At 41.3% G+C, this 21,018-nt stretch overlaps 1 protein-coding gene across 1 annotated transcript in view; it reads right to left on the bottom strand.

Moving 5' to 3' along the window:
• The window catches only part of LOC145985370 (uncharacterized), a 244,184-nt gene extending 223,749 nt beyond the window's left edge, over window positions 1–20,435 (bottom strand). Inside the window, exon 1 of the mRNA XM_083119317.1 lies at window positions 20,026–20,435. Coding sequence (XP_082975443.1) covers window positions 20,026–20,143 — 118 coding nt within the window. The 5' untranslated portion in view covers window positions 20,144–20,435. The remainder of the gene's footprint in view (window positions 1–20,025) is intronic.
• Between the last annotated feature and the right edge of the window lie 583 nt (window positions 20,436–21,018).

The following is a 21,018-nucleotide window of genomic DNA, read 5'->3' as shown; positions in this document are numbered from 1 at the left end:
ATTGCACGAAGCTTCCTAACTGTATCTGCATAACACTCGCCATTCTTGTAATGAGTTTTCACTATCTTGTAATTCCTTTGTGGAACGATCCATCTCAACTACGCTGCAATAATCATTGCTAAATGAACTTGTAAGAACAGTGTTACCAACCCAACCACAAGACATGTTGCGTATATCAAACTTGGCATTCTTAAGTCGGAACATTTTCCCGTTGTAATGATGTAAACATATTTGTCATTCTTTTTTAAAAAGTATTCTATTAAGCATATTGAATCCGTCGCTTTGGTTGAGACACCTTTTATCTTGAAAGAGTAGACACGCTGCGTTTATGCATACAGTAATACGTATATGAACCACGTGAGCACAGAATGAAACCTTAACTAACCCTCTGGGACAGGGGCAATCCACGGGTGGATAAGGGTAGGCTCTAGCCCATCGTGAAATAGTCATAGCCCATCCTCCTGCCCACACAGATAGCAAGAATTCCGTACACAGAGATAAAGGAAGAGAGAAAGATGTAGAAAGAATGACACGAAAAAATAAATATAGGGAAAGTGATAGAAGAATGAGGGAACCAACGAATTAGAGAAAAAGAAAGAAAAGATACATAAGGAAAAGAAGAGAGAAAGAGAGAGAGAGAGAGAGAAAGAGAGAGAGAAAGAGAGAGAGAGAGAGATATGAAGGGAAGACATAAACTGGAGAGAAAGAAACGAAACGAATCACATAGGAGTGCGAGGAGAACGAAGGTATGAGAAAAAGGAAAGAATCTGAGCAACCATGATCATGTATTTCGAGACTCGAGACGAGACGAAACTTTCCTTTCGAGACTGAGACGAGACAATGCAAAGTCCCATCTCTCCCACTCCTACTTGCTGCAGCACGAGTCGTGGCGTGGGCAGGCATGGGCGTTCCTCAATCAATTTCCAATCAATTTCATATAATGATCATTTTTTTTAATCCTGATTGTCCTCAGTACCTTAAAGATGCAGCAACGCAACGAAATACACAAAATGCTTACTACAGCCCTTTTTTCACATTCTATTTTCTCACTAAAAAAAACAAACTAGAATTATCTCTTCACTCAAAATATTGTGACGTTTGTTTTAACTGTAGGAAGGACAAGACGAAGATAGAGGATAGATAACGTTGAGATGGACCTAAAGAAAATCAGTAAGGATGGAAAAGATTGGATTGATCTTGCCCAGGATAAGAACAGATGGAAAGCTTGTGTTGCTGCAGCCACCTTCGGGTTTAAGAAGGCTAGAGAGCTAGTTAGTTGCTTTAACTGTATTTTCAGCGAACATTACTGCACGAACATTTTACATGACCATTATGTTGTGCTTACATTGTTCTCCGGCGTTCCTTCTGCATAACTGTGGTATGGCGCTTCTTCATGGACAATTGAATTATAAATTCGTGCATGGTCGGTTAGAAATACTCAAAACTTGCAGATCATGTCTAACGCAACAATTTTCGCAATTTCTAGATTCCAATAAAAAAAATCCAGAAAATCTTTTGCTGCCAAATCGTGACTCTATTTTCAACCAGAAAGACACTGGGATAAATTTAAAAGAACAGAACCGTGCCAGGGAAATGCACGATCTCTATACTTGACTCTGATCAAGTGTCCTTCTTCGAAGAAAGGAAAAGATGGATTGGAGTTGCTCTAAATTCACTGTTGCAAACAAGTGTAAAGTAAACGGAAGGATCCACTTTTGCCAAGTGCGTGCTCGTCTACACAGAATAACGAGACTAAGGAGTCAAGAGCCTTCTTCAACCCTCTACAATAATATTTAAATAACTTGCAAAACAGGGCAAACGCTTGCAATAGGATTACGCGCATGAAAAGGAAGCTTCGTCTTTAGTACTGGCAAGAAACAACTCCGTTAACCTGTAAATATACTCTTGATGCCATAAGTATCGAGACTCGTCATAGAATAACAGGGAACCTGAGTTTGCCTGTTTGTCTGACACACTCCATGCATTTCGGTAAAGCTCTGTCAAGATGTGGGAGAGATCATGAGATATAGTGAACCTAGCAGCACCTGATTGAAGGTCTCTAGTGCCCTAGACTAATTCGATGCCCCTTAAATTAGTGCGCCTCCAAATCGCGTTTGGCCTAAGCGTTTGCTGTTCCCGCGCTTGCCGAACATTGACCTTTCTAACACAAATCAGGCGACATTGTCGTTATCTACAATCAGTTGCAGGTGGGGGAAAGTCACGCAACGGATTAGCCATATACAGAGATGCACAGATGTGTGTGGTACAGTCTACTCTCACGAAAAATGTAGTACAGAACGAACTTCTTCAGTGCTAGAAGTGAGGAGGGTGTCGGGGGATGGATGGTATCTCCAAGCTAGCAAAATTCTCGCAATGCATACCCCCAGCTGTCTCACTGTCACAATGTTAAACTACAGCTAAGAATTTCCACTTCAAGAGCTGAATAAAACATGGAAACATGCGGATTACATTACAACGTGGCCACTGCACGTGTCTCTCCGACTTCCAAGACATTTCTCTCGTTTTCCATTGGCACGGAAGTTGAGCAATCACTAACTATATAAAAAAAAAGTTGACTCAAACGTGCTTTAGGCCTAGCTCTCACACAAAGAACGCAAACTGTGTCAATTGACACAAATATGTTGACTCCAGTAACACAATAAAATGCATAAACTGCTAATGATGCACTTTCGGTGCATCAAAATACGCAGGGAAATGAATAAAAGGGTACTATTACGAGCTGTTGTTCTGTGTGATGCGCTCTAAATGATCTTTTCGACGAAACCAAAGTTATAATTTTAATAGCATCTGGACTTTCACGGAAATATCTATCAAACGAACATCAAATGGGAGGAGAGAGTGCTGAGAGTCATAGCAAAAATAATAACATTTTATTTATACATATTTCCTGCTTTCTCAAATGCCATATGTTCTGTTTCATAATGAAGTATACTACAACACCGTTTTTGTTTAAGAAAGTGTGCAAAGAATTAAGAAGAAAATATCAGTTCTGAAAATATCACACATAACAGACTTACACCAATAAGTTTATCAGCCCCCCTCAAAAAAAATTCAGACCACGAAAGATAATTTTTTTCTATGCATACACCAGAAGCAATTCATTCACGATATATACTATTTGACCTCTGAAGATCCCACTTTATTGTAGTGTTATTTTAATTACAAACATAATTACAATATTTTCGGTCCACATTACACGTTGAAAACAAAAAAAAGTTTGCAATGACTTGACTGCACACAAATTGTGAGCCTGGGTGCAGTTTTTATGCATCCAATGTAAACGAAATAATAAATAACGGTGTAGAATAATACGATCAGTGTGTTCCTTCTCCACATATTTTAGAAGGGAGACAGATGGAAATTGTCTGCAGAAGACGCTTCAGCCTATTGCAAAGTGTGGTGAAGCAGTGGGTGTCGTATTCCCCATAGAACAAAGGAACAGGCAATCAGAATAAAAGCAGTAACGAACATGGCGTAGGTAAAATACGCAGATCAGCTATTCCTCTGCTGGCAAAGGGCAAGAGATTGATCGGTCTTCTCTCGATCTATGGGAATGCTGCGGAAACGTGTAGACGACACAGCACGGTGAAAAATTGGCAGCGCTTTGGGAAAGAAAAAAAAACAAAAAAAAAACTACGTTGCTTATCGGAATAGCCCGCAGTAGCTTTAAAAGCAGCCTCCAATACTGGACGAAAACAGTCTACCGCAGTCCAGGGTTGACGATGAAATTGAAGAGCCAATGTGAAGTCCACCTTCCAGGCGGAGTGGTGGTTACCGAGATAATCTGAAATGAATTTTTTACCGCTTATTTTTCTCTGCCGTATGCCCAGGTAAAATCAATAAAATGATGTATTTTTATGACAATTTTCATGCGCTCATATTTCTGAGAACCTGTTGCATGTCAGCTATACGACGCACGCTTTTAGAAGCGATATCGGGTGGGGCCACGCAGAGGGTGTGCGTGGCGATCAACCAATGGCAGGAGTGCAACGTTGTACAGTTAGGAGACTGCGGCGCGGAAGTTAAAAGCCGTGTTCTGTATTTTTCTTGCGCGCAAGAAGTTTTCATAAAACTCGCTATTTTAAGGTTCATCATAAGATGGAGAAAGACATTTTGAACCTGACTGTCCAAGTCCCATGAATTTCCGTCGCCTACAGCCGGAGTTATCGTTCCTTGAAGAAACAAGGGAAACATTACCTTTCATTTCCTTCCGGCTGTTTTTTTTCGTTGCCACTGTGTTGACGCAGCTGAGTTGTTGTGTCTAGGGAAAACTGTGGGTGTTAAATTCGCCTCGATATAAACAATGACCCTTCATTGTTCTGGGCGTTCTCGAACATTGAAAGTCTGGGTCAGTTTGAGTTCAGCGTTTTCGTAGCAAGGCCGGTGTAAAATTATTTGCTTATCGTTCACTCGTGCGCCACAAAGAACAGTTTGTGAAAAGATTAAATACAGCCCTTTCTTGCGATAGTGTGTGTTCCGTGTATTCTTTTTATTTTAAATAATGTCACTCTCAAAACCTAGCACCAGTAGTACAGGCACCAAGGGTGCAAAATCTAATCATTAACTTCAAGGAGAGTGACTCGGGAATGAGTGAAACGAGTGACACGGAGACCGAGGAAGACGACGAGAGCGGTGATGAATAAAGACCTTGAAGCTTCTTTCAGGTATGGGTTTCTCGTATATGCTACAGTGATATGATATTATAATCCTGTGTAGAAATATTCACTATATTATTTCACTGTACTCATATATACTGTGCATGCATTATCAAAATAATGGACACATCGCGAATTTGCTGTCCTTCCCTTGCGCTAGCAGTTAGTTTGGCAATAGGGCAGTAGCACTGGCTGGGTATTGGCTGAACTCATGTTCCTTCTAAAAGCGTGCGCCGTATAACTCAATGTAACTTCAAAGGTAAAATATTGATTGACAAGAAAGGTATGCTGGTATCATAGAAAAGTCATTATAGTGTTCACAAGTTCCTTCCTGCCTACCTACTTATCCAGTACAAGCAAGTATTCATAGTACATGAAAGTACTCTTGAATGATCTCTCAACGTCTGACAAGAATAGATATAAAGAACCAAAGCTCTACTATGCTGTCAGATTTGTCTCCTCCCACACAAGATAGTTCAGCAGATGTTCGAAACTATTTCCGACATGGCGTTGGCGAAGCTACAGAACCCCGTCTTCTTTGAAAAAACAATGCTTCATTAATGAGGACAACTTAGAGAAAGGGCTATTCTACCTGTGCATTGCCATTGCACGTGCAAAAGTAGAAGCACTTCACGAAAAGTCGCTTCAATATTTGCTCGCAAACGCAATCAGTAGCCAGCCCATAATCATTTTCAGCATACTATCTTTTATTTTGTTACTATTTGACTAGAGATTCAAAATAAACGCTTTTGCAAATCTCCAAAAGAGATTAGCTTAACCTACTTTGGTGTCTTCGATTATCATACTGTAGATTCACTGCTACACCTTGCGCCTGTGATAAATGGATTGTGTCCATTTCCCATAGCAAAATAAAATCTGCGCAAAAAATATAGCCTGCTCTATTCTATACTATATTCTGAGTGTGTTTCAGCCTTTATAATAAACCGTGTATTTTACAAATTTTGTTGAGGCAGGTTTATGTTCCAACCATACTGAAACGCTGTCATTGATTTCGTTCTAGCCTCGATTGAATATGTATTCTCTGTCCGCTGGAAGAATAAAGTCAATGTAAACAAACACACGTGACTTCTGAGGAATTCCATTTGTTGTTCGAATGGTAGCTGTGCAGGAATCTTGCGCGAACGAATGCAGTGCATGCGATAAGGCCATACCATTCACGTAGCTGCTATATTGAAGTTGTGGAACCTTATACAGGGTATATCACGATAGAGTAAACAAGTTTTAGAATTTATTTATACTAAACTTTATGGAATACAACAATATTTGTTATGTATGTATCAATCAGTAACACTTCAAGTTTCTATTAATGTCTACAAATGGCTACCAATGGCTACAAATGTTCAATGTGGCTTACACCAGTTATGCAACACAAATCCCACCGACATTCGAGTTATTGCCACACTTTTCCCAAGAACTCCTCGTCCACCACAGAAAGGCGTTTCTTATTCTCTCCTTTAGCTGTTGCACATTCTGTGGCATAGTTGGCACATAGACTTTGTATTTCACAAAGCCCAAATGCAGAAGACTAGGAATGTAAGGTCTGGGGACCTGTAAAATCGCCATTTTCTTTAACACTACACCAGCGCCACAATGACGGTGTTTACAAAAGTCTTGAGCATGAAAACAAAACTGGAAGATATTCTCATTGTTGTGCAACAAACCTCATTGTTGTGTTTCAGATAATCTTTCTGATGAGTTGTTTACTCTATTATGATACACGCTGTATTATGAGCTGTGCAGCTACGACCAATATAGCCTATTTATGAGTAAGATAACACTGAAACCAAGTCCCGTGGTAATGGAGAATAGTTGCTATTTTAATTGCTCTACATTAATATGTGTGTCAATGCAATGGTTTCGTCAAATAAATAATCTGAAATTTCTTCAGTAAGAAATAATGAAATGCACATTTTACAAGTTTAAATCTCTCCTGCGTGTAGTATATGTAGCCTATAGCAACTACGAGAAAGTACCGAAGCAGGCCACAAGGCCACGTGGCGGGCTCCGAATTCGATGTACCTGGTCTAAAGAATGCACTCACGATGCGAAGTTTCCCCTTCGGCATGAAATATTAATTTCACGCAAAGGGGGGCGTGGACAAATTGCAATTCCAAACACGTACGACGAAGAGGGTGACGCGAAATGAATGGGCAAAACATCCACGAGGGAGGTGAAACGAAAACACCAGGCACGGAGGCGAAAGAAAATATCGCCGGGAACAAACTTCTACGTTCGGCTGCATCGTGCAGGATAAATGCCAGTAAGGCATAACAATCCCTAAGTACAGGAAGTGCGTACGAATTGCGACATCGCACGACGCACTCGTGAAAGTGAGTGCATCGGAGCGAGGAAGAGCGAGTTACGCAGCGGTGAATTCCCGCGATGATACGTCCGTGAGAGAGGCTTGTTAGCCATGGTAGAGGTAGGCTCGCATGACAGCCTCCCCCCTCTCTTTCTTACGTAATATTAATAAGCAAGCGTTTCCCGAAACGAAACAGTTGCTGCCATCGGGGAATACTCGACCTCCGAGGGAAATAATGCATTCTTCCATTCAATTTCGGGAAGCACGAAAGAACCTTCGCAACGAATAGGTCATTGTTTTGGAGTAAAACTGACACCCGCATCCTCTTTCATGGCTTCCTGTGCGTGCCTTTCCCACATGCTGGGCACGTATGTTGCCATATGACGCACAAGGACGTTTCCTATGTCGTTAATTCGTGCGTCCCCGTTTGCAGAGAAGAAAATTCGCTTGGCTACTTTCATTTCACCTTCATTAGGTAATAATTCACGCTCCGATTCGTGGTTGCAACCTTCGTTTCCCTGTTACGTATTTCTCACCCTCTCGAATGTGTAGCAAGTTCTTTCTGTTCGAAAACAGAAGAGAAACGACGCGCATCCTTGACCTCGTGCGACCCACTCGAAAGCTTCATGCAATACCTGCAATGTTTTCGCAGTTTTTAGTTGTAATCTGAAATAAAGTGTTGACACATGAAATTTATGTGTGAATTTTGGTCATTTCGCATTGCATTCATGAACCATCCCTGCGCACTTAAAAAATCCCATACCCACCCCCACAAATTCGATAACTATTTACGCTTTACAAATATGCCCCATTGGACTACGGACCTGGTTCATAGATCGATTGTAGATCAAATCATCCCCGTACGCCGCCCTAAGGACTGTATTGAGTTGCTGTCTTAAGTTCGCTTTATGCACAGATAGGCTAATCTGGACTGGACCTACAGTTTAAGGGGGAGAGGGACAATATCCCCTAGGTTTTTCTCGCTGGGGCAGCTGCCGATCACTATTGCCAACTTCGCTCTTTTGGAGCCAGATCTGGCTCTTTCGTGCACTCGTTTGACTGTGAACTGTGGCACCCGCCCTCTGTCCCACTATGATCCCACCACTGGCTCCGGCCCATAAATACCAACTTTTGCCATGAGTGTACATTTTGCACGTGACGTGATATTCATATATAGGCTGCGCCACCCACCCCCTCTTGCCTTCACACTATTTTTATATATTGCGCCGTGCATAAGTTGACAATATTGTTATCCGGGAATCCTTTATTTTCGATTTCATATGAGCATCATTGGATTATTGAGATGGGTGATGCTGCCAAATCTAGGCGGTGAAAACTAAGAATAAATTGCCACCATTTTAAAGCTAACGGTAATAGCAGCGCCCCCAGCCCTCGGACACCTAAAATTACCCTAGCAGGCACTTTATGCTGCTTTCGTTAATCTAGCTCCTTGAAAGTCATCTTTAGCTCTATTAATGGTGAAATTTAGCTCTTTTATGGACATCAGGTTTCGCAACACTGCCAGGATGGCCGTAGGAGGCAAGGAGAAATGCATTAGGTTTATGGGACCATTATTTTATTCGTTCTCTCGGGAATATCAAACACCCAATGACGTAGAAAAATACATGGACGGAAAAGGACACGTTGAACTATGTCATAGTAGTAGGAAATGTCGAAACTCCCATTTGATTAGCCGTAACTTGAAGTTGATTTCTCATAAGGAATACATGGGATTCTGTAAATACATACTTATAAATCACATTTTTCAACATCGTGTCTCTTACTAATCAACTTGAAAAACAGTTTCCACTTGCAACATGGCGAGAAATTCATACTCTCTTGCATACTAATCCCTTTTTAAATAGCAGTGCCCAATCCGACTATATTGAAATAAATGCACAACTGGTGCGTAATTGACCCTTTTCGCTTTAAAGTGGGATCCGAACCACCATGTGCCTCCACCGGGTATCGAACGTGTGGACTGTTTAATGTTTTTCTTATCAGGGGGTTCGACTAATTGGAAATTAATTGGTGGATATTATGTGGCAAAGACTATAGAATGTACCTATTCAGACATTTATAGTTTTCACGTGCACGGTACTCGTACTTCAATGAAAGAACATTTTGTAGGATTATGGAACGCGTTCTCCCTATCCCCCATCGATTTTGCCTCCCCTGGGTGGATGGATAGGTAAAAATATATAAGACACAGGGGCACAGGTAGCGAAAGGAACAACACATCGAAGAGAGAGAAATGGATAAGAAAAACAGACGGTGAGATAAAGAAGTACAATACGAAGAACCAAATGCAAAGATAATTGAAAGAATCAGGATCGAAAAAGGAATGTAAAGAAGACAGAAAACAGAGGAATGAAAAGAGAAGAGAGACATAAAGGAGAAGGAAGAAATAAGTAGCATGTGTGGGTGCGTGCGAGATAGCGAGAGTGCATGTATGTATGTGTGAGAACATAACTCGAAGAAATACTGTCGCCTTTCAATTAAGGTCCACAGTCCGATATCCAATCGAGGCAGGAGAGCAGTGGTTATCATCTCACTTTAAAATGTAAATCCAGTCCCGATTATCCTATCTGAACATAAAGTTGAATTAAAACCATTGTCGTCAATGTTAACGTGGATCCTTGCGCGCTATGGAACGTGCTAAAGAGCAATGTATGTTGGGTTGCCTCCTTGCAGGGTGAGTTAGATGATTTTTCGTCTTGGTTATGCGTTGTCTGATCTGAATTGTAAGGAGGACCAAAATAAACTTATCGCAAGGAAAGCAGGAGTACAAAGCAGGCTGGATCCATACTTCACTTGTGCTCAAAATAGCAACGTCAAACTGATTGAAACCATTCGAAACCTGATGAGACATGACCGAGTGACAGACAGTCTCGTCTCTTTCGAGACTTTATCAAATTAGAATATAATAAGTATGAAAAATTTCGTTCAAATCAAAATTGCTTTACCATGAGATGTATACAAAGATACCAAGGGGGGGGGGGGTGACTATGTGATTATAATTATTATAAATATGTCCTGTGCACGGTGGATTGATTTAGATCAGGTTGATTTCAATCGCGATTTAAATCAATATTTAAATAAATAATTTATAGAATAATGTACATAAGGATTTTGTAGATATCAAAATCACTTTTGATGAATGTACATTCATCTCGTAATCATGTAATGGTGTTATTAGGCTCTAAGAAAGGAAAATAAAGGAAACAAAATATATGTACTGATGGGATGAAGCTCATACGAAAGGAAATATAATAAATGTTAACTGTAAACATGTGACAGTCAGATTTACCGTCATTATTATTATCATTATTATTCATGTATGTAGCGGTAAAAAGACGTGTTGATTCAAAGTGTTAAGTGTTTTAATTTGTAAGATTACATATTTGATTTTTGCCAAGCCGACGGGAGGAACGAGACATTCGCTTGTGTTAAGGGTGAGCACCTGAAGGGTCACGCTATGCGTCTAAAGCTTAGGAAATTCGACCGTAATGACAAACATTTAAATATCTCGGTTTCCAACGGTCAGATTCATGTGAAACTTATACCAGCGCAGCGGCATGTGTGCAAGGACGGATGTGTGGAGTTTCGTCACGATCAAGCGACAATTACGGACGCCAGATCAAATCGGTTCTAATTGATCAGTTTGTGGACAGCGATTGCTATTGAGCTATGGGCGACAGCCAGGCGGAAGCTTAATCCGCGCAAGTCAACTTCGGACACGGTACGTCCTAGTTTGGAGACAATAGAGCAAAGTGGACTGACCCCTTCGGAAGCGTCACTCCAACGTGCGCATAGCGTCGTTTTTCAAAATCTAAATAAAACGAAGGACATGGTTTTTCGATACACAGTCTTACCGCGATCCTTGTAGCGAGAGAAGCTCCGTGCTACCTCTCCATATACAGTTTTGCCGCGATTCTTGGAACGAGAGCACCTTCGTGCTACCTTTCGTGTACAGTGGACTTTGTCGTGTTGTGCGAACACCAGTGTGTGTGATAGGCAGTAAGTCTACACGAGTGCGCCTACCTCAACCGCTGGGGGAAGTTGAAGCGAAACTGTTTCCGTGATTACCTTACGCCATTTATAATTTTTGAGAAACGAGGAACACCGGAAACTATGGCGGGCTAGAGGGAGAAGAGAGATGAGGGCGTTACGTCGATTCGCCTGATGTCAGAAGAAGCTACGCCGACGATGCCTATCCGCCGCCATGGAGAGAGAGAGAACGTCGAACGCCGCCCTATTGATACGCCGACGATGCCTACCATCCGCCACGTTGACGCCCCGACGACGCCGACGATGCCTACCAGCCGCGACAGAGAGACGTAGAGAGAGATGTTGACGCCCCGACGACGCCGACGACGCCTACCATCCGCCACGTTGACGCCTCGACGACGCCCACCAGCCGCGACAGAGAGACGTAGAGAGATATGTTGACGCCCCGACGACGCCGACGACGCCTACAACGACCGCTCAGATGCGACGTCCGAACCGCGCCATACCACGGAGATCCACCGATCCCGAGAGGAAGAGGAGCCGGGAAACTAGGTGTTTGAATCCTTCTCGCATCTTCATCGTCGCGACCAAAGGAACCTTTCGCGTGGATACTATGTGTTTCAATCGCCCATAAAGACGCCTGGATGCACCCCGGAAGCTGAGAGATGGTAAAGTATTCATCTGTGTGAACCTTAACACGTGACGGCCCGATTGATTTAGAGAACGCCCTTGAAATTCGTCGACATTTTGAAAACGCCCACTCAACTCGAAATTTTATACCGAACTCCCGTCGCGCTTGTCATTTGTAATCTATTCGCCTCAGGTCAATTTTTCTTATTCCTTGTGATATTTTTTTTATGATCTTAAATTCATTGTTGTTTGTGCTCCTTTGTATTTGTTTAAAGTGCGTACTATTAGAGTAAAGCGCCGCCCGCTTAATTGCATATTCTACTTAAGGTCTGTTCATTTTTATGTGTCAGCGCTGTGTCGCTGCTAGCTATGTCCGGTCGCATATGTGATTATTTGTTAAAGTATTTGCCTGGTAATGTGAATTGCTCGTCGCGGCGAAGTGTTTAAGTCCCGCCTGCTAGAGAGTATATTGTTTGAGCCGCTCAACGGAGGTTATTTGTTATGTATGGAACCACGTGAGGTCTTGTAAAAGGAAAACGTCCGCCCACGTGAATGTAATTGCCGTTGAGACGCCTTTGTTTATACTGGTCAAGTAATGTATGGTCACCGCGCCGACTAGTTTCTTTTTTAAAAAACAAAAGGTGAACTTAAGTAAGGGCTGGCTAGGATTTAAGTAGCACTGGAGCAAAATCACAAATGACCTGATTAGACAAAAAGTAAGATAAAATTAATTGAGAATGCAATAATTAGGGCTTGTCGTCATAAAACCTGTACATGTCATGTATAATTTCTTGTGTCGATGACCCCATGAGGTTTGAATCTGAGAGAGAATGTGAGAGTGCAAGTGTGGGGACCTGTAATGATTCCATTTTTGTTGGTTACGAATAGAATATACTTTTTATTTTCATGTTAATTTTGGGCTATATCATTTCCGTATGCATGTCGCTACCCGTGATTTTCAGGTATGCAGCTAGCCGCTTCCCGGCTACAGGTAAAGAGGTGGTAATTTGAAAGTACATATGTCTTTGTTTTTATTCGATATGGCGTATCACTATGCACTGTTGGTCACCGGTTCCTACACACGAACTTAACCTGGACCGTAACGCTATTTCGCTTGTCCGAGGGAGATTTTGCCGCCTCTATTTAGGTAGTGGTAGCATTTGTTTTCCCGGGCAAGGGAGGGTGTTTCATTCAATCATACAAACACACATACTTTTGTGGGCAAAAATAGCAAACATTGTGTGTTGAAAAATATACAAAATACTAATCATGTTAAATCGAAAATAGTGTCATTATCATTAAACTGTAAATAAACATTATAGTAGTTTCATTAACGCACTCAACAAACATTTCCGTAGTAGGTTTATAATACGATACCAGAAACAGAAAAATATATATTTACATATAATTTATTATTTGCTTTAATCAAACTGTTCAAATATTTTACAGGGCCGTTTACTAGAAAAATACTATCTATAAAATAAAACATATATCTGTATGTATGGTGCCAAAAACCATGCTGCAATTTTAAGCGTGATTTTAAAAAAAAATCGATTTAAATAAAAAAAATAGTTTTAAATAAAAAAAAATTATTTGTCTAATGTGCAAAAATGTATTATCTTGTTTAAATGCGTATTATTTCACATTTCTGCATCTCAATTTCAAGACAGACGACCGAAACGAGTTCGAGACTTCCCCTATGAGACCGACACTAGAACTTACGGCAGTGGTCTTCATGGTTCTTCCTATAGCGGGCCATTTTCACGTTCTGTGAGGACTGGCGAACATCGTTCCCGTCACGTTCACACAGGCAGTGGTAACTTTGCAAATATTGACATTGTTTCTGTCCATTAATTTCCTGCACTCTTTTCTTATGAATAAATACCTACGTATATCAGCAGGTGTAACTATTACTGCAAAAAACACTGTGAAGTTCTGAATTGAGGTTAATCACTGCAACAAAACAAATAATCATCAGGAAACAGTGTCTTATGTTACTTTGTTTTTAAAAAGCACATTAGCCATTACGAGTCTTATGTATTTGATTTTATTTAGCGTCGCTTTCCTGTCACTTTTGGTTAATCGTGACGATAACACCGAGCCATAGGCCGGGATTCGAACCCGGAAACTTCGGTTTCGAGCTGTTAGTCGACCACTTAACGCACTCGGCCCGGTATTTGAAGGTATTGAGAGAAGATCTACCAGGTGTGCCGGTTAATAATTCTTAATTTCGTCTCTGGATGGCGCTGGAAGCAAGGGTTGGTGCACAGTCTCAACTGTTACGTCAGTGTGTTGCCAGGACAGTACCTGTCAAAACGCCGTGGATGTGCAACCGAGTGCGAGTGATCGTGATATTGGGTTTGTGTGGTAATCATGTCGACCTTCAAACCAAATAAGGAGCATGTTCAATCAAAAGAAAAACTCGAGTGAAAGCCATCGTATCCTTGTGGAAACGTACGGTGACAATGTCCCAACGCAAGACGCGTGTGTGCGTTGGTTTCGACGATTCAAAAGTGGTGACTTCCACTTGAAAGACAAAGATCGCCCGGGCCAGCCGAAAAAAAATCAAGAATTGCACGCACTGTTGGACGAAGACGATACGCAAACTCAACAACAACTGGCAGAGAAGTTAAATGTTGGTCGCCAAACCATATCTGATCGTCTTCATGCCATGGGAAAGATCCAGATTGGGCGACAAGACATGGAAAAGTGATTTTGCAGCACGAGAACGCCTCATCACACGCAGCGAAAGGCGTCAGAAACCCCATTTCTGCACTTGGCTGGGAATTCTTGCCCCACCCGCCATACGCACCAGACTTAGCCCCTTCGGACTACCACTTTTTTTAATCGATGTCTCACTCACTTTCCCAGCAACACTTCAACAATTACGAAGATGTCGAACAATGGCTTGCTGATTGGATCACCTCAAAATTTGAACGATTTTTCTGGTAGGGCATCCACAATTTGACGGACAGATGGGCACAATGTATAGCTAGCGATGGCGCATACTTTGAATAAAGCATTTGTTACCTTTCTCCCCAGATACACTTGTTTTCTTTCGGATCAATTAAGAATTATTAACCGGCACACCTGGTAGAACGAGACATATTCAAGAGACGATAGGAGCCTGTATCTTCTCTACAACTCCCACGTCGAGTGCGACGAAAGTAGCAAAAATGTTGCCGCTACTGGTTTCCCAGCGAGTGCTTTCCATTTGGAAAAGTGCCACCAGGTCGGGCACTCAACTTCCCCGACCCAGGAGAAAGTATAAAAGATCTGTGACACGTTGGCCATCAGAGCCAGAAAGCAAAAGAGTGAAAATGAACGAGCAAAATGGGACAGGAAATCCTGTTCGGTGTTTTACAGCTTTGTTAATAATTTTCACTCTTCTGGTGTATTTATATCGCCTCTAGGTGCAGTAAAATACATTTAAAAAAATCGCAGTAAGAATTAGAAACATTTAACCTTCACCAGTGCCAGTGCCTTAAAGTCACATACACATATATGTGGAAGAAATTTTCCCCTGCACAAGTAGACAAAAGTGGTGTGATCAGCATCCAGCTTCGCTATGTTTTCCGTTTACCCGGGCAAAGGGCTTCCGTATTATAACATAACAGAGTATTCTTTCGGTACCTCATGAAAGTGAACTTCCTAATTTGTAACATCCAGACATGGAAAGAACAATAGAAGATCGTAAAATAAACATAGCAGAACGTAGAGTATCTGAGCGAGAATCAGAAATCAGTGTTTGTTACGGAGCTGTAACGAGAATACTATCAGTCAATGTGCTTGTGTCTATGGATATTTATTATCAAAACCACACAAAATACATATGAGTGGCATATAAATCATGCTTATAAACTCAAGTTTACATATTTGATATATACAACGTCCACATATAAGGTTTAACATGGCACTCACAAAATTGGCACGACATCTAAATTAAGGGAAAACAACCTCATAGCTGATGCATCTGTGTATAAATTGATGAGCTTTCAACTTTACTTGCCTGGTATAAGCGACCACTAGTGTACGCAGAGGGGGGAGGGGATGAAGGGGTTACAGTCCCCTCAGAAATTTTGAGCAAATGAACATTTTCAAACAAAAGCAGTTAAGAACTCGGGGGAAAAAGAGATTGGTAAATGCAAGCTCGCCTTAAAATAATACCAATTGCCATTTTTGAGAGTGGAAAGTTTTTAATATACGAACAAGGCCGCCCGCAGAGCTTTTCTCAGAGAGAGCAGCAGTGGGAGAAATTGTGAGGTGATGCTTTCCTCCAGTTAATAGAATTCTCATAAATCATGCCCATCATGCATGGGCACTTATTCTGCTGTCTTTCAAAGCACCCCTTGTCCGTGTTTTCACGCTACAATTTCAAAATTTGTATTATGTTAGGTTTTTCCAGAAATCTTCCCACTCCCCCCCTCTGGTCCCCTTGTATAAGAAATATCTTATTGTGTTCGCCGCCCCCTAGAAAGCAGCTATGCACTATCCTCCTTGATAATTCCAGCACCTCTGAAAAAATCCTGAGTACGCCAGTGTAAGCGACCCTGGGTTCGGTTCCTGTAGAAGCCCCCAAAAATTTCCAACGTCGAGAGAACAATTGAGACCTGCTCGTAAAGAACTCGAAATGCATCAAAATCAAGGTTGATGCACTTTTGGGAAAGCAAATGGCACAGCTAAAAAATGTAATTTTGGTTTCTTTGATGATCGCGTCTGAACTTCTCAATTGAATTTTTAGTGCATCACACGGAACAACAGCTGGTAACAGTGCACTTTAATGTCTTTCTCTGTGTATTTTCATGCAGCAAAAGTGCATCCATCATTGGCAGCTTATGCACTTTAATGTGTTACTAGAGTCAATCCATTTGTCCATTTGTGTCAATTGACACTTTTTTTTTTTTTTTTTTGAGACGGTAATGGGACTCGATGTGGTGTCACCCAATGTAAAGCACATTGGTTACATTGGTTGGTTAGTCTTGTCCTTCAAAGGATTATTACGCCACGTGTTAAACGGTGTATGAAGATTATCGAAAATTTTCTAAAAAAAAACACTTGCTCGTTTTTCGTTAAAAGTGCCCTAGTGTGAGAGCCAGAGGCGAAACACGTCTGTCAGTGACACTTGCAAGCAACAGTGTTGCTAGTGTGGTTCGTAATATTGCAAAAACATGGAATTTGGGAATAGCTCATTCATACCCTTGTGCAATTGTACCTAGGTACGACTTCTTCAACGTACTTTTTCCGTCAAATTCAATAGAATTCCATCGAGATTGTTCGGTGATATTGAAAAATGTTGCAATAATTTACCTCAGTGAGTTCTGCGTCAATAAATATGATTTGCAGAATTTATTTTATCGTTTCTGGCAACATTTTAATTATTTATTATTAAATCATGCATGATATTCCATATGTTTGTATCACATAATTTTCTCAACATACAGGGCCTTATCTTCGAAAAAAGCATTTCTTCTCATTCCGTTTAGCTTTTGAGTTATACGGTCGCAAACACTGGGTTCGACGACTTCTGGGACACCCGGTATATAGCGACTAATAATGAGGGTATAAATGCTTATCTGTACAAGAAACTAGTTTCTGCCCTAGCCCTTGAACTTAACACCGCAGCTCATTAGATTATCACAACACCGTTTCGTATCACCTTACACTGCAATGCGATTACACAGTACACTATAAGAAATAAGACACACAGTGTACGGAAAGCCATTGACCCAAGTTACAAACCACAAGCCTCAGAAGTCAATGCAAACTTTCATGCCTATTATTAGAATGACGCTCGCGTTCTCCTGCCTATATGTAGGTTAATATGTCAGCTGACAAAACAACAGCGCATTGGAACATCGGCACATATTCTTCTCTGTCGCTCTTGGCCTCTTGGCGAGATCGACATGCAACTTCGAGAAAATATGATAAATTTAACTATGGAATATGTATTGAAAACAACTTCAGGCCACAAAACAAAGAGGTCAATGAAAGATTCTTCGCTATTTTCATCATTCTTTTCGTGCCTTGGGGACGACAGTGTTGCAACACTTTCTGTTGAACAGATCAATAAACCATCTTTCCAGTGTTTTCACCATGAAATATATCACCTGTAAGACTGTGTAACTACCACGTAGCACCTGATGGTGACTGATATTGTTTCAATGTTATGAAAACGCAGCCTTTTGTTCAGTGCAATGTGCAAACAATGGTATCAAAAGTACAATGGCTGTTTACGAAGCTGTTTTCTTTTACCAAGCGCGATGAAGTAATAATAAAATTAAAAGTTGCATGTTACGGATTTGTACCCGCTTGCATATTTTTCGCTTGCGTAAGGAAGTGAATAATTAGGATTCCTTACATCTATCTACCGTTTTCATGCCAAGTGCTGCACTGGTTTTGCAGCCCAAGAGATTTATTATTATTCATGTAATTCTAATTATTCTTGGGCCTCCCAGATGGCGCAGTGGTACCGTCGTCTCCTTGTAATCAAGGAGTCCCGGGTTCGATACCCGGCGGAGGAACATAGTGGATTAGCCTTACTGTGCATAAAGCGGACTTAAAACATAAACAATCAAATCAAATCATTCTTGCGTCAAGTGGACTGACAGCTCATTTTATAAATTCGAAATTTGAAACTAATGGGTCAAATCCCATTCAACTAACAGTGCCACCGCACAAACCTCGAAATGTAATTATTTCCTTAGTTTCAGTGCTCTAAGACAATTTTGCAATGAAACTTATGCATTTTCTGAGTCAACTAGCGCGAGACTGAAACACCTTGCAATTCTTCAACATAGAAATTGGAAAGTGTCGAAGTTTATATGTTTCTCTTCTCGATGTACACAATTGTAGCAATGGACATATCCTCTGCTTTTTGTTTTGGCGATTTTCTGTACTATAGCTTGATTGAGTCTAGCAAGATTTGGTATATTTAGTTAGCAAATACTAAAAACTGTGTTTATTATGACCGAAAGGTCAATAAAGGAGACAACAGCTGAAGTTGATTCTGTAGATCAAACGCAGTCATCAGTAGGGGTTTCAAATTGAAAACTAATTTCTCAAGCGAACTATATTTTACTTCAGTGCTGACCAATTATAAACGTCAAACTGAGAGGCCAGTGCATTTGCAGTGTTAACCATAGAGATAGACAGTTTGAATCATCAATTTGCATAAAATCAGCTTTTATACATGTCATAGTAGTCATTTAACGCAAAAATAAAGATTTTGCTTGAACATTAAAATGCTGACTCCGAGATTTTAAAAGAAAATGTGGTTTAGAAATATGTTACTTCTATGAAAGGTTTTTCTTGTTACATACTAACAGAAATTTCGGACTCGTATTTCAACTACTTAAAAAACCCTGATAATTTATACTTTTACTACAATAACAATTATAAATCAAAGATGAAAAGTTACGATGAAAAATTTACAGATAGCAAAAATTAAGTACTTTGTAAAACAAAAGCTGTTTCTCTCACGATAAAAGTATTTGTCATAGATGTGCTGTTGGTAATTCCCAATACATTATCTTAGACTGAGGTGAATGATCGCTAACATACTCCCATTGTTTTACTCGCCCATGGATAAAGGCAGGGGTTCATCCAGAATTATCATTTGGGGGTGCAAGTTCAAATTCAGGGGAGGGGTGAAAGGGTAAATGTCGAGTCAAAATGACCATATACTGGGCCTTTCTGAAAAATTTTAGGGGATACTCGGGAAATTTTTGGGAGGTGTTAGGATGTATTAAGGGTGTGAGGCTAAATCACTGGGTAAAGGAGGTGACGAACTCCTAATCGGTGGCTCGCGGATTGAACAATGAAGTCTCCCATCTTAATAGTAGCTTTTTTCTGCGAAGGCTTCGTCCACTGCTGCCCGTCACGGTTAACCTAACTGCAAATTAGCGACGTTAAATAAATTAAAATCACAATAAGATGCTGTGCGAATCAGAATCAAAGAGTCTGGGGTTCGCAACCTTTTGCTAGTTTTCTTTCTGCAAAAAAGATTGTCTCTAGTGAAAAGGAAAACAGAATTATGCCTTGACGCCATCGAAAAGTAATTTCTTGTTCCTGCAAGGAAGATACGAATCATTTTGCAAAATTTTCAATTAACGGACCCTTGATGAGGAAGTATGTACTGCTCTCCGTCCACCTTCCGTCCTGCGTAGCTATTTCTCTCTCACATACTTTTTTTTTCGTATTCGAGAATATTCTGGCATCTGCGCAGTGGGGGTAAACCCACACAAACATTTTGGTTGGTTACACCCAGAGAGAGAGAGATGCAGTCAGTCGTTCCAACGTGGACGTCACGAGCGAGGGGTCTGGTGCTAGCATTGCAGAAACAAATCAATCACCGGACACATAACATAAAAAGGAAACGGTACTCACCGCTTGGAATCTCATAGTATCCCCACAGAGGTAGTCCCACAGCTGTAGCACCGACTGCCAGACAGACGAATCCTAAGCAAGCGACACCGGTGGAATATAGAGCCTTGCTTCTCTCCATTTCAGCATTGTGTTGGGTTATTTCCTTGTGCTTCCAGCAGAAACTTACTTTGAGAATCACAACACCCACGACACACACACAGAGTAACGATCACTTTCCTATCATTTACCAGCACTTGCACTCGCGCACAGAACGTCTCGGCATAGGTAAGTCGCCGTTGCTACGATTCGTCATGATTTTTCACTAAAACGCACCGACTTTACTCACTCTCTAGAGTCAACACCACCTTGCGGCCTGTATTGCGGAGTAGGGGAAGTGGAGTAAAAGACCGTGCTGTCCCCTCCCCACTCTACCTTCTCGTGCCCTCCCGCCATTCTACCTGGCTAGCCTCGCAACGGGTCCGCCTTCCGAGTCGACAGGTGTGTGACGGCGGCTGGTGAAGGTCACTTGCAACGTTTCTCTTACTGGTACAGCACGTATGCTCGTTAGGTCGGACCTGCGAATGAACAAATTGGTGATTCAGGATGCAGGCACGGATGAAAATGCGAGTTGCAACAGTGTGCCTTTCTGTATCCCTTCTCCCTACTGCCTTACCCCCCTCCCCCACCCAGAGATCTTAAAACTTGACAAGGCGCTCTGCGAAAGTAACGGATCTGAAGATGTTGGGCAAGCGGCGAGAAGAGGTGCGATGAAGATAATAAATTCTTCTTATGGATGGGCGTTCTTGAAAGGAAAGGAAAGGTTGGCCATCCCTGGGGTCAGATTTAGGTCAAGTAGCAGTGGCGTCTCCAGACAATTTCGTTTGGGTGGGTTCAAGGGCGGCCGATATATTTTCAGGTGGGATACTCTTGGTGGCCATTCTCTTTATCGCTTCTTTCTCGTACCTTTCTATCTTCCTTTTTAACTCTATTTTTTTTTGTTTCTATCCTTGCTGT

This window comes from Lepisma saccharinum, chromosome 3 (assembly GCF_977018435.1).
Source record: "Lepisma saccharinum chromosome 3, izLepSacc3.1, whole genome shotgun sequence".
Lineage (NCBI taxonomy): Eukaryota > Metazoa > Arthropoda > Insecta > Zygentoma > Lepismatidae > Lepisma > Lepisma saccharinum.
The sequence above is the reverse complement of the archived record's forward strand: the minus strand, read 5'-3'. Positions and strand labels throughout refer to the sequence as shown.